Source organism: Callorhinchus milii, unplaced genomic scaffold, assembly GCF_018977255.1.
Source record: "Callorhinchus milii isolate IMCB2004 unplaced genomic scaffold, IMCB_Cmil_1.0 Scaffold11, whole genome shotgun sequence".
Taxonomy (NCBI): Eukaryota; Metazoa; Chordata; class Chondrichthyes; order Chimaeriformes; family Callorhinchidae; genus Callorhinchus; species Callorhinchus milii.
Genome location: NW_024704752.1, coordinates 2385341 through 2399381, shown reverse-complemented (window position 1 = coordinate 2399381; position 14041 = coordinate 2385341). Strand labels below are relative to the sequence as shown.

General features: G+C 47.3%; 1 protein-coding gene across 6 annotated transcripts in view; it reads left to right on the top strand.

Annotated features, from left to right (window-relative positions):
- The first annotated feature begins 244 nt into the window (after positions 1-244).
- LOC103191403 (endothelin-converting enzyme 2) overlaps positions 245-14041 on the top strand; it is a 45245-nt gene continuing 31448 nt past the window's right edge. For 2 of the 6 annotated variants that reach the window (XM_042339216.1, XM_042339217.1), the window contains exons 1-4: positions 245-269; positions 6396-6482; positions 10953-11097; positions 11980-12195. In XM_042339216.1, the coding sequence (XP_042195150.1) occupies positions 249-269; positions 6396-6482; positions 10953-11097; positions 11980-12195 (469 nt within the window). In that variant the 5' untranslated portion in view covers positions 245-248. Of the gene's footprint in view, positions 270-1146; positions 1222-3304; positions 3400-4678; positions 4695-4717; positions 4850-6395; positions 6483-10952; positions 11098-11979; positions 12196-14041 lie in introns of those variants that run through there. The other 4 variants (XM_042339221.1, XM_042339219.1, XM_042339220.1 and 1 more) reach the window with 4 other exon arrangements.

Genomic DNA, 14041 nt, shown 5'->3' with positions numbered 1-14041 from the left:
ACGTGGGGGAATGAACGACAGTTGAGGGTCGAACAGGACGACGCCAAGTCTGTACTGCCTCCGTGAGGTGGAGTGTGCATCCACGAAGGACGATGCTGTCAGCGCCCGAGGTACGTGGACGTTGACCCCACGTCTGCAGATGCTGTCACCAAGAGGGAGCATATAGACATGGAAGAGGAGGGGAATCAAGGACAGAGCCCTGGGGAACGCCGCGGGTGATGGCGCGGGGGCTGGAGGGGAAGCCGTTAATGGAGGAGACGGTGGGAGAGGTAGGTTTCGAACCAGGCAAGAGCAGGTCCGTGAAGGTTGAGCTGAGAGGAGAGGCAGCGGCGGAGGCCGGTAGTGCGGTCGACACTATCGAAGGCCACAGAGAAGTCGAGGAGGGCAAGGAGGCAGAGAGAGAGAGAGAGAGAGAGAGCGAGAGCCTCGGTCGCAGATGGACAGAAAGTCGTTCGGGACTTGGACCGGCGCACGGAGCAGAGAAACCCGACGGGAGGGGTTCACGGAGGGAACGTGGAGCGGAACCTCCCCCGTTTTAGCCACGTTTCTCCGAAAGCCCTTTAAAACGCGCGTTATTTTCGCCGGGGGGAAAAAAGAGAGAGAACGGAAGCGGCCGGGAACGCTCGGCGGGTCGGGTCGGGTCAGGTCAGGCGGTGTCTGCGCAGAGCGGGTTTAACCTGTTCAGGTCCACGACCTTTTCTCAGAACCAAACGTTGAGCGACTTTCCGCTCTCTCTTATCGCAAAAGCAGCGAATCGGAACGTTTTAATTGGGTTATTAGTTAATGAGTTGTTTAATCACTTCCATCTCTCTCTCTCTCTCTCACACTCATATTCTCTCTCTTTTTCCACCTTTTCTCTCTCACTCTCTCCCCTTTTTTTCTCTCTTCTTCCTTCCTTCTTTCTTCCTCCTCTCTTTCCTCCTCTCTCCCTCCCAACTTTCTTTCTCTTTATTCCTTTCTTCCTCATTTTTCTCTTCCCCTCTTTCATCTCCTCGCTCTCTCTCTCTCTCTCTGCTTTTCTTCCCCTCTTCTTTCTCTCGTTTCTTTTCCTCTATTTTGTTTTCTCTCTCTCTCTCTCTCTTCCTCTCCTCTTTCCTCTCCCCTTCCCTCCTCCTTTCTTCCTCTCCCCGCCTCCAGGCGTTTCTCTCTCTTTATTCCTCCACTCCCTCTTTCCCGCTCTCTCTCCCAACCCTTAAAGACGGGGTCGATCACAGGAAGAATGTAAGTGATTGCCTTGAGAGTGGGTGAGTGTGAAAGAGAGTGAGAGTGTGTGTGAGTGAGTGTGTGAGTGAGTGAGTCTCTCTCTCTCTCTATTTCCTCCCTCCCTTCTTCCAACTCAGTCACAGGAAGGATGTAAGTGGGAAGTGATTGCGGAGTGTGAGTGAGAGTGTGTGAGTGAGTCTGTGTGCGTGAGTGAGTGTGTGAGTCTGTGTGTGAGAGTGAGTGAGTGTGTGAGTGCGTCTGTGTGTGAGTGTGAGTGAGTCTGTGTGTGAGAGTGAGTGAGTGAGTCTGTGTGTGTGAGAGTGAGTGAGTGTGTGAGTCTGTGTGTGTGAGAGTGAGTGAGTGAGTCTGTGTGTGAGAGTGAGTCTGTGTGTGTGAGTGAGTGAGTCTGTGTGTGTGAGAGTGAGTGTGTGAGTCTGTGTGTGTGAGAGTGAGTGAGTGAGTCTGTGTGTGAGAGTGAGTGTGTGAGTCTGTGTGTGTGAGAGTGAGTGTGTGAGTCTGTGTGTGTGAGAGTGAGTGTGTGAGTCTGTGTGTGTGAGAGTGAGTGTGTCTGTGTGTGAGAGTGAGTGTGTGAGTCTGTGTGTGAGAGTGAGTGAGTCTGTGTGTGAGAGTGAGTGAGTCTGTGTGTGTGAGAGTGAGTGTGTGAGTCTGTGTGTGTGAGAGTGAGTGTGTCTGTGTGTGAGAGTGAGTGTGTGAGTCTGTGTGTGAGAGTGAGTGTGTGAGTCTGTGTGTGAGAGTGAGTGAGTCTGTGTGTGAGAGTGAGTGAGTCTGTGTGTGTGAGAGTGAGTGTGTGAGTCTGTGTGTGTGAGAGTGAGTGAACCTGTGTGTGTGTGTGAGTGTGTGTGAGAGTGAGTGTGTGTGTGAGTGAGTGAGTCTGTGTGTGAGAGAGTCTCTGTGTTGAGTGAGCCTGTGTGAGTGAGAGAGTGAGCCTGTGTGAGTGAGAGAGTGAGCCTGTGTGTGAGAGAGAGAGTGAGCCTATGCGTGTGTGAGAGAGAGAGCCTGTGTGTGTGTGTGTGAGAGTGTGAGCCTGTGTGTGTGTGTGTGTGTGTGTGAGAGAGAGAGCCTGTGTGTGTGTGTGTGTGTGAGAGTGAGTCTGTGTGTGTGTGTGAGCCTGTGTGTGTGTGTGACTGTGTGTGAGAGAGAGTGTGTGTGTGAGAGAGAGAGTGAGCCTGTGTGTGTGTGTGAGAGAGAGAGAGTCTGTGTGTGTGTGTGTGTGAGAGAGAAAGTGAGCCTGTGTGTGTGTGTGTGACTGCGTGTGTGTGTGTGTGTGTGTGAGAGAGTGAGCCTGTGTGTGTGTGAGAGAGAGAGAGAGTGAGCCTGTGTGTGTGTGTGTGTGTGTGAGAGAGTGAGCCTGTGTGTGTGTGTGTGTGTGTGTGAGAGAGTGAGCAGCGCTGTGTGTGTGTGTGAGAGAGTGAGCAGCTCTGTGTGTGTGAGAGAGAGTGAGCCTGTGTGTGTGTGTGTGAGAGAGAGAGTGAGCCTGTGTGTGTGTGTGTGAGAGAGAGAGTGAGCCTGTGTGTGTGTGTGTGAGAGAGAGAGTGAGCCTGTGTGTGTGTGACTGTGTGTGTGTGTGTGTGAGAGAGTGAGCCTGTGTGTGTGTGTGTGAAAGAGTGAGCCTATGCGTGTGTGTGTGTGTGTGTGTGAGAGAGTGAGCCTGTGTGTGTGTGTGTGAGAGAGAGTGAGCCTGTGTGTGTGTGTGTGTGTGTGAGAGAGAGTGAGCCTGTGTGTGTGTGACTGTGTGTGTGTGTGTGTGTGTGAGTGTGACTGTGTGTGTGTGTGAGAGAGAGTGAGCCTGTGTGTGTGTGTGAGAGAGAGTGAGCCTGTGTGTGTGTGAGAGAGAGAGTGAGCCTGTGTGTGTGTGAGAGAGAGAGTGAGCCTGTGTGTGTGTGTGTGTGTGTGAGAGAGTGAGCCTGTGTGTGTGTGTGTGTGAGAGAGAGAGAGTGAGCCTGTGTGTGTGTGACTGTGTGTGTGTGTGTGTGACTGTGTGTGTGTGTGTGTGAGTGACTGTGTGTGTGTGTGAGAGAGTGAGCCTGTGTGTGTGTGACTGTGTGTGTGAGTGAGCCTGTGTGTGTGTGTGTGTGTGTGAGTGTGACTGTGTGTGTGTGTGTGTGTGTGTGAGTGTCTCTCCTCAGTATTACGCCGATGTTCTGCGCATTATAACCTCAGAGGAGAGTTAACGAAGTAAAGAACCAACTAACGATTTATCCCCAATAGAAAACAGTGAACTTATCCCTTTATTCCCCCCCACACACTCCCTATTTTACAACATTTGCAAATGTAACCTCTGTGTGTATGTGGTGTGTGGTTTTTTTTATTAAAAAAAAGGATCTAAAGTTTATTTTGTAAGGAGAGAGAGAGAGAGAGAAGGAAAGAAAGGAGAGAAAGAGGGAGTGGGGGAGTGAGAAAGTGGATGAGAGTGATGAGGATGAAGAGATTTCGATGGAGGAAAGTTCCTTCAAAGCCATTCTGGTCACAAGTTGATTTTTAAAAGATTTTAAAAGAAAAAAGATTTCTTTTAAAGTCTCATTAAAGATTTTCAAGAAAAGATTTCTTTTAAAGTCTCATTAAAGATTTTCAAGAAAAAGATTTCTTTTAAAGTCTCATTAAAGATTTTCAAGAAAAAAAATTCTTTTAAAGTCTTATTAAAGATTTTCAAGAAAAAGATTTCTTTTAAAGTCTCATTAAAGATTTTCAAGAAAAAGATTTCTTTTAAAGTCTCATTAAAGATTTTCAAGAAAAAGATTTCTTTTAAAGTCTTATTAAAGATTTTAAAGAAAAAAGACTTATTTTAAAGTTTTTTTGGGGGGAGGATTGGTTTTTCAAAACGTTTCCCCCCAAAAAAAACAAATTAAAAGCCTTTTTTGGGGAGAAATGCCACAAAATGTTATCATATTTTTTTCTCTTTTTTTCTCCTCCCAAAAAAATCTGTTCAGATTTCCCTTTTTTTCCCATTCCATCCAATTTCTGTGTTTTTCCCACTCCCCCCACCATATGTTATGATTTTTTTTACAAAAATATATATATATACACATAAAATTGGGTTTGAAAGGATTTCAGAATTGAACAATTATCACACAAAAAAAATCATGGAATGACTTCATTTGCAGATCAGACCGTTAACAATTTAAAGGCTTCTATTTATTATACAGTATATATGTGTATATATATGTATATTTATTGCTGGGAAAGGGGTGGGGGCTTTAGAGGGGGTTTGTGCGCTTAATTTGTACACATTTTCCCCCCAAAATCTTAAAAGACTCGAGAGGGCTTTTAAGTTTTTCAGATGTAATGTTTCCTGATAAAGTGCATTGCTTTCCTCCAACCCCTTTCTCTCTCTCTCTTTCTATTACCCCTCCCTTTCTCTCCTCCCTCTCCCTCCTCTCCCTCCCTCCTCCATCCCTCCCTCCCAAGCAATCTCCACCCTGTCTGAAGAGATGCTCTTAACACTCTGCTCTGCCTGTGTAGGAGTGAGTTGGGTGAGTGTGTGAGTGAGTGAGTGTGAGTGAGTGTGAGTGTGTGTGTGGGGTGGGGGGTTAGATTCTCAAGGCAACAAGTTTGGTTTGGTCGATTTAGTTGCAATCTCTTCCCTTTTCCTGGTTGCTGATCAACAGAGGTTACAGGGAAATTGGAGGTGATGTATCACTTTATTTTTCTTCGCAAGGGAAATCTTTCTTTTTTTATAAAAAAAGACCGCGTTCAACTTTGGGAGCGGAGAGAGAGAGACAGTCACTGCACTCGATGGCGTTTACAGTCAATCAAATCAATCCATCAAATCAATTGCCTTGAGACATTTGCCCAAAGTTGTGGGTTGGATCATCTGCTAAGCCACACGTAGACTCAAAACGAGACGGAATTATCTGAGCTCTAAAGCTGTTATAATCAAACTTGTATTACTGTAAATTACTGTGCGATCGCTCTAACTTGTGCACGTGTTTGTCGATTTGCAGAGTAACTCTCTCCAGCTGAGACCCGGTGGATTTTTTTTTAATCGATGAGGGCAACGGGTATTTTAAAGCCCTTTTTTATTTGTGGGTTGATGTGGAGTGTTCCGTGTGTGGTAAGAGGCAGTCCAGTGCAGAACTACAGGATTTAGTGGGTTTGGCAGGAAGAACAAAGCAAGGACATTCCACAATAAACAGTAATATTCCCCTGATGGAAATGCAGAAGATGCCTTGCGTTAAGGCTTTAAAGTAAGAGGGACTGATCCTTTAGATATTTTTTTTAAAAAAAAGAGGAATTCTAGTTTTATTTATGAGGGAGTTGGATACAAGAGAAACAGGGGGAAAATTATATTTGGCTCAGACAATAGTTCATAATAATAATAATCCTTACATTTGATATAGTGTCTTATCACATCGTTGCGACGTCTCAAAGCGCTTCACAAAATATGCCGTAAAGTGTGTATTTTGTGGGCGAAACGCAGCAGCCAATTGCGTACGGCGGTGTCCCATAAACTGTCATAGAGCGAGCGACTCCATTTTTCTTTCCGCTAGGAAAACAGGGGCATATGGAGTAAGCAAACTTGCGTAAGGTTTTTGCCCCGCGTGATTTCAGCCACTTGGAAAATCCTCCCGACGTGAAAGGCGCTAGACATCAACACAAGTTGCTGTGGTTCTCATTGCAGTGACTGTGTGTGTGTGTGGGCTGAAAGCTGGTTTGGAAAAGTTTGCAAAAACAAATACTCGGCAGAGATTAGACAACCAGGTCCAGGGCACGTGTAGTCTCTGAGAGCCGGAGGTCATTCGGGTCATCGTCCACACCAAAACGGCAAGAAAGATCTCTTCTTATTACAGCAGCGCAGGATTTTATACACTGAAGTGGGCCGTTCAGACCCTCGACCCCATGTAGTGATTCGCCGATGGAAACACTCCCTTTAGTCTCCTTCTGCTCCCCTTCACTCCCCCACTACCACGGGTTACGGGTGAGGTTTGCGGGTGGACCTATGGTCACCTCCTTCCCTCAGTAGTAAAAACTCTGCGATGTGATTGCCCTTCTATTTGATATGGCTCCTTATCACGTCATTGAGACGTCTCAAAGCGCTTCACAGGATGTGCTGTAAAGTGGAGTGACTGTGTATTTTGCAGGTGAATTCGATGTGAAGTGGATGGTGCTTTAGATGTGTGAGTGTGTAGTTGGGTGTGTGTTTTTTGGTAACAATTTTATTCTCAAACCCACAGATGTCGAGCTACAAACGAGCAACGTTTGAGGACGATGAAGTGACAGACGTCGCCCCAGACGGTGTCGTCTCTCCAGACAGAGTAGAGGTCTGTAGCTGACTCTCGCACGCACTCTCACTCACTGCCAGTGGTGTGACAATAATAACCCTTGCATTTGATCGCGTCGTTGAGACGTCTCAAAGCGCTTCACAGGCCGTACTGTCAATAATAATAATAATAATCCTTGCATTTGATATAGCGCTTTTCACGTCAGGAGGACGTCCCAAAGCGCTTCACAGAACATACTGCAAAGTGAATTGACTGTATATTTGTGGGCGAACGCGGCAGCCAATTGCGCACAGCAATGTCCCACAAACAGTCGTGGATTGAAAATGACCAATTTATTATTGTTTTTGGTTTTGGAGGGATTATTATTAGGCTCTGTGTGGAGTAAGGAAACTTGCCCAAGGTTTCGCCCTCTGCCTGGAATTGAACTCAGGTCTCTCACTTGCAAAGCGAGTGCTCTAACCACTGAGCCACAGGACTCAAGTAGAGTGATTGCGCATTTTGTGGGCGTAACGCGACAGCCAATTGTGCACAGCAACGTTCCACAAACATGCGTGGATTCGGTGACCAAATTCATTTTCCCACTGAGCCGTGGTATTTTCCCTTCCATCCTTCACGTCTGTTTCCTTCGATTTGTACAATGAATGTCGTTGTTTTTTCTTTCTCTCTCTCCCTCTCTTTCTCGCTCGCTCTCTCTCTCTCTCTCGCTCTCTCTCGCGCTCGCGCTCTCTCTCTCTCTCTTTCTCTGCAAGTTGTTTTTTAAGATAGGGGTGTGTGGCCTTTCTGACTTCAGTAATCTTTCGTAACAATGTACACAGGAAAGTGCTGTTCACTCAAGGGCAATCAAACACAGCCAGATTGTATCCCGTGTTTATCCGTCGCCTTTGGCTATTCATTTGACCAGATTCTTTGTTTTGCGAAGTAATAGTAAAAAAAAAGGGGGCACATTTTGTTTTGTAAAAAAAACATGTTTCTTTCTCCTTCCGCAAAAGCATGCTCTCTATTGTGCGAGCGAGTTTGTAAGGAGAATCGAGGATTTCTGCTTTTACAGTTTCCTCCCACAACAAAATTCCTTCTTCTGTTTCCTTTCCTACCCAAACCCCCACCTCCTTTCCTTCTCTTTCTCCATCCCAGCCTCGCACAGAATTCACAGCTGTTTGTGGGACATTACTGTGTGCAACTTGGCCGCTGCATTCACCCACAAAACACACACAGTCAATGGGCTTTACTGTAAAAGGCTTTGTGTCCTCTCGATGCGAAAGTTGCCAAACCTTTCATAGTGTAAGGGTTATTAAAATCCATGGCTTGCCCATTTCCTGCATTATGTATGTACTTGTGAAAAGCACGGACCTGAGAGGCTTTGGCTATCTGAATAATAATCCTTGCATTTGATATAGCGCTCTTCACTATTAGATGCATTTTTTATATAGAATATATTATATATTTTTATACAGAATGCTATGTAAATGCAAGTATTTGTTGTTGATTTGATTACAGTTAAGATCTGCTCATTTAAGATAATTGGCAAAAGAACCAGAGGGGAGATGAGGCGAATCTTCTTTACACAGAGAGTTGTTACTGTCTGGAATGCTCTGTCTGACAGAGTGGTGGAAACAGATGCAATAACATTTTTCGAAAGGGAATTAGATAGGTACTTGAAAAGCAAAAAATTGCAGGGATATGGGGAAAGAGCGGGGGAGTGGGACTGATTGCGGAACTCTTCCAAAGAGCTGGCTCAGGCACGATGGGCCGAATGGCCTCCTTCTGTGCTGCAATATTCTATGATTGCAATTCCGTTCAACTCGCTGTTTGTTCTTCACCAAAGCCTTGACAACGAGTCGAGAAGGAGAGCGCACTAGAGTCTGGCTGTGTGTATCTAAGTGATTGCTCTCAATTCCAGAGACTGCATCAACCCACGCAGTTGCAAAGGAAGTTAATTTGTACACGGATTTGGCATTTATCACATGAATGGATTTGCGAGAGGCTTGGGGAGAATATCTCTTTGTTTCCCTTATAACCAAGCTTTGGACTGATCAGTTGATACCTCTGCTATAAGCTGTGACAATTGTCCAATTCTGAAATCCGTTCAAACCCAATTTTAAAACCAATTGCTTTCTCTGATGCTTCACTGTTTCTGCAATCTGCAAAAATATGCTTTGCTCCCAGATCAGTTCCATATATTTCCATTAAAAGTTTACGATGCAATAAAGCAATCTATACTTTTGCAGATAACGCAAGTGATATCGAACAATTTACATAGTTTGCAGTCAGACTCGGTTCAAAAAGTTTACAATTATTCACATTATTGATTCATTTAACATGTTTAAAATTTTAATCAGAGGATCGAGTTTAAAATCCTCGTCCTTGCCTTTAAAGCCCTCCACGGCCTTGCTCCTCCCTACCTCTGTGACCTCCTAAAGCCCTACCAACCTGTCCGCTCCCTCCGCTCTGCAGGCACTGGGCTGCTCCATGTCCCCCGCCCTGCCCACTCCACCATCGGTGGTTGGGCCTTTAGCCTTTCTGCCCTCACCATCTGGATCTCCATCCCAGAGTCCCTCCACCTCGTCCGCTCCCTTGCCTCCTTCAAGGCCCATCTCAAAACCTTCCTCTTTGGTCATCTTCCCACCACCACCCACCTTGCCCTCCAACCCTACTGACTCCAGCCCACAGTTCACGTACAAACCTTGACTATCCAGCATCTGCCTGATCAGATGGACCTCAAGGATCCCACAACACAGTTGGAAGAGGGAGCAAATGTTCTCTTGGTTCCTGGGCCAACATTCCTCCAGATTGATGGATGATTGTTTGATGGATGATTGATTGATTGATTGATTGATTGATGGATGATTGATGGATGGATGATTGATTGATGGATAGATGGATGGATGATTGATTGATTGATTGATTGTTGGATGGATTATAGGGGATGGATGGTGGAGGATGGATAGATGATGGGATGGATGGAGGATTGGATGGACGGACGATTGACTGATTGACTGACTGATTGACTGACATTGGCTTCCTGGCTGTCCACTGGCCGAGACTGCAAGCTCACATTTCCTGGCATAAACTTGCAATCGCAGACCCAGAGAAGAACTCGCCAACAACTGAGCCAGGCATTGGCAGAGGTTGAAAGAAGCAATCTGAGAGAGAGAGAGAGAGAGAATGATGGAGGGAGAGAGTGAGGGAGGCAGGCAGGCAGGGAGGGCAGAACCTGAAAAATAAAAAGGTTAACCACCATGAATTTTGGAAGCCACACTCTAATCAATAGCAGACCCCGTGTGACTGACAGTGATGTTCTCCAGAGCCATTTGGATCAGATAACTCGGCCACAAGGCGGATGACGCACAGGGGGTAGGATCGTGGCTGAGTGTCTGTTTAGTGTCAGTCAGCAGTTTTGTTTGTGGGGAGGAGGGGGAAGGGAGTGAGGGAAGAGGGGAGAGGGAGGTCCAGGTAAACAAACCCAAAGGAAAAGGTTTTGTGTTCAAAAGCGTGAACATCAGTGGGTTTGACACGCATGTTAATTGCATGTTTGACACGCATGTTGACACACGAGTGAGCTCGCTCGCTCGCTCGCTCACTCTTGGAGATTTTACTTCATTATTATTGGTTAGCGCACTCGCCTCGTAAGCCAGAGGACCCCGGTTCGATTCCTAGTCTAGGACGAAACCTTAGGCAAGTTTCCTTACTCCACACACTGTTTACCCAGGAGTAAGTAGGAACCCGGTTGTTAGTCGATTGGCGTATCGCTTTCCGGGGGTAATAATCCCTTCCAAAAAACAATACTAACAATAATTTGGTCACTATGTCAACAACTGTTTGTGGGACCCCGCTGTGCGCAAATGGCTGCCGCATTTCGCCCACAAAATCATCGTCACTCCACTTTACAGTATATTCTGTGAAGCGCTTTGAGATGTCTCAACGACGTGATGAGGGGCTATTATCAAATGCAAGGATTGTTATTATTAATCAATCGATCGATCGCTTCAGCCATCAATGCCCGGGCTTCGAGCAGCTTTGAGTAAAGTGCGCCTTTTTGGTGGGAAACGTCTTGTACAAAATCGCACGCCATCAAACTCGTTCCACTTAGTGAAAGACAAATCATTTTCATCCAGTTCTCTTCTCTTTCCACCCCCCAACCCCCCACCCTACCCCACCTCTCCCCTCCATCTCCTCCCTCCCCCACTTCAAAATCCACTTGGTGTTGAGAAAATGCAACGCGCTTTAACAATTTGGTCACTCAATGACACGTGTGTGCGTTGTGCTAATGCGCACCTAATTTGGTCGCTGAATCCGCCACCGTTTCGTGCGCTTAACTGCTGTGCGCAGTCGGCTGCCGCGGTTCGCCCTCGAAATGCACAGTCACTTCACTTTGTCAATCTGTGATGCCCATTGAGACGTCTCGAAGACGTGGGAAGACTCCATACGCAAACGCAAGGATTATTAATATTATCATTTTACCGTAACTTGTTTTTGTTCAATAAAAAAAACTACGTCTCGTTTTTCCACCAGATGGGGTTCAGGAAGGGGAAACCTCGCTCTCTGGGGCCAATGGGGATGAGGACCCAGTTGGAGGTCAGCCTGCTGGCTGTGCTCCTGGTGGTGGTGGTCGCTCTGATCGGCTGCGTTATAACTCTCGGGATCAAGTACAGCCACGGTAAGCTCCAGTGTGAGTCAACAAAGTATTCACCTCAGTCACCGTCTTAAAGGTGAAACCCCTGTAGCTTAGTGGTTGGAGCACTCCCCTTGTCAGCGAGCGAGAGGACCCGGGTTTGATTCCCGGGCGGGGAGAAATCTTAGGCAAGTTTCCTTACTCCACGCGCCTCTGTTTACCTAGCAGTAAGTCGGAACCCAGTTGTTAGTCCATTGGTTGATCGCTTTCTGGGGTTAATAATCCCTTCCCCCCCCCTCTCCCTCAACACCCGCCCCCCACCCCCCAATAATTTGGTCACTCAATCCACGGCTATTTGTGGGACGCTGCCATGTGCAATTAATTGCCATGTTTTGCCCACAAAATACTGTCACTCCATTTTACAGTACATTCTGTGAAGCGCTTTGAGACGTCTCAACGACGTGATAAGGCGCTATGTCAAATGCAATATTGCTATTATTATCGTTTGGTTTGGACACTCAAGCGTAGCACAGGGTTGTTGCGTGCGCTTAACATAGGAACACAGGAACAGGAGGAGGCCATTCAGCCCCTCAAGCCTGTTCCACCATTCTATTAGATCAGGGCTGATCTGCACCTCAACTCCAATTACCCGCCTTTGCCCCATATCCCTTGATCCCCTGACCTAACAAATATCTCTCCACCTCCGTCTTGACAATATGAATGAATCCAGCCATAATCTACAGCCTTTTGGTGGGGGGGGGGGGGAGAGAGAGTTCCAGATTCCCATTGCCCTTCGCATAACAAACTGCTTCCTGATTTCACTCCTGAATCGACATCTTAATTAGATTGATTAATTACATCAACAAAACAAATAATAAAATAGTGTGTGTATTATGTATATCTCTTGCCGCCCCCCCCCCCACCCAGATCCTTCTCACGATGTGTGTCTGACGGAGACGTGTATCGTGGTGGCGGCAAAGATCACGGAGTCTCTGGACCGGACGGTGGAGCCGTGCGATGATTTCTATCAGTACGCCTGCGGGGGGTGGATCAGGAAGAACCCGGTGCCAGATGGCCAGTCCCGGTGGAACACGTTCAACGGTCTTTGGGACCAGAATCAGGCCATCATGAAGCACCTGCTGGGTAAGGGGCAGGGGAGGCGATGGCTCTTACTGTCTGTGCCCAAAGCACGGGAACCCATGGGCTCATTGCGCTCGCTGACAGTGTGTGTGTGTGTGTGTGTGTGTGAAAGAGAGAAATGTGTGTGTATGGGGCGTATGGTGTGCTTATGTGTGTGAGAGCGAGAGAGAGGGAGGGAGAGGAACCCCAGTGAACTGGCTGGGAACCCCAGTGAACATTCACCTGCAAAACGCAGTCACTACACTCTACAGTTAAAAACCCTGTGAAGTGTTTTGGGACGTCCTCCTGGCACAGAGGGCGCCAAATGTAAGGATTATTTACTTTAGGAAAGCCCTCAGCGTGATGTTACAAATACCCTAATGAAAGTCAGTGAAACCTTGGGCCAGTTTCCTTACTCCACCTCGCCTGATAATAATCCCTCAAGAAAATAAAACAATAATAAAATTGGTCACTTCAAACCACGACTGTTGGTGGGACTCTGCTATGCGCAATTGGCTGCCGCCTTTCACCCTCAGACATGCAGTCAATTCACTTTACGATCGATTCCGTGAAGCGCTTTGAGACGTCTGGAAGACGTGAAAAGCCCTATGTCAAATGCAAGGATTATTATTATTATTAAAGCGCTTCACAGCATTTACTGTGAAACGCAGCGAGCGCGTGTTTTGTGGGTGAACTCAGCAGCCGAATCGTCAGTCCCTCCGCCTCGCCCCCCCCCCCACCCCTCCCTCGCCTCTGTCAAGACCCGTCTCAAGACCCTCCTCTTCGACCGTGCCTTCGGTCACCCTCCTACCCCTACCCTCCCCTCCCTCCAACTCTCCTGATCCCAACCACCAATTGGGGTGGGGATCCCTGGCTGTCAGCGGCTTTGGGACGCGAAAGGCACTGTGTAAATGTCCTTTATTGTTGTTGTTGAGCCAGGCATTGGCGGTCTGGAGAGAGACTTCAGTGGTTTATGAATTCTGTACGCAGGGGGTCGTCTCATTTACTTTCCCGTCTCATTTTATTACATTCAATTAAACCTTGTGCCCCATCCTTTGTTTGTGGGGAGGGGGAGAGGAGAGGAGGGGATTGAGGTGGGGGGTGGGGGAGAGAGCAAAACGATTGAATCCATTGCTTCCGGCAACTGTGAAAAGCTCTCTTACACGGCTTCACAATGCAGCGCTTGTTAAATTGCTGTGTTGCTTTTCTTTTTTTGACTTGAACAAGCGAAGGAAGACGTGACTAGAGTTTCAGTGGGATGTTGGGGGGGTGGGGGGGGGGTTGGGGGGGAGTAAGCAGCTGCATGGTTCTCTCTCTCTGTGTCCTGCTGCCATGTCAGAGTTTGAGGTCACACATGTGTAGGCTTTGTCCCTGGTTTTAAAGCTGCTTCACGGACGTACACAGACTAGAATGGTGTGCGTGTGTGTGTGTGTGTGTGTGTGTGTGGTGGGGGGAAAGGGGTAAAGAAATGGCGTCATATCAACTTGCACTAAACGTGGTACAGATTGTCGCTGTGAATCTGCCGTTCCCTGTGCCACATACCACATTTACATACATACATACATATATATGGTCACCTCCCCCCTCCTCGCAGCTACTGTCGAGCACTCTTGAGACGCTCCCCTTCCTGAGGGGGCGCTATCTAAATGCAAGTTGTTGTTGTCGGCACAGTTACGGACACGAGGCTTATTATATTTACGCAGTGTACGTAGAAGAGACGTCTCTGAGGGCACTATACGGCGACGGGTTTGGACGCCAGTCTCGAAGCTCCTAACCTCTGGAACACCCTTTCTGTACCCCTCCCCCGCGCCCCCTCCGCCTGCATCATCCCAATCAGTCTTTAACCTGGGGGTGGGGTGAGGGGGGGAAA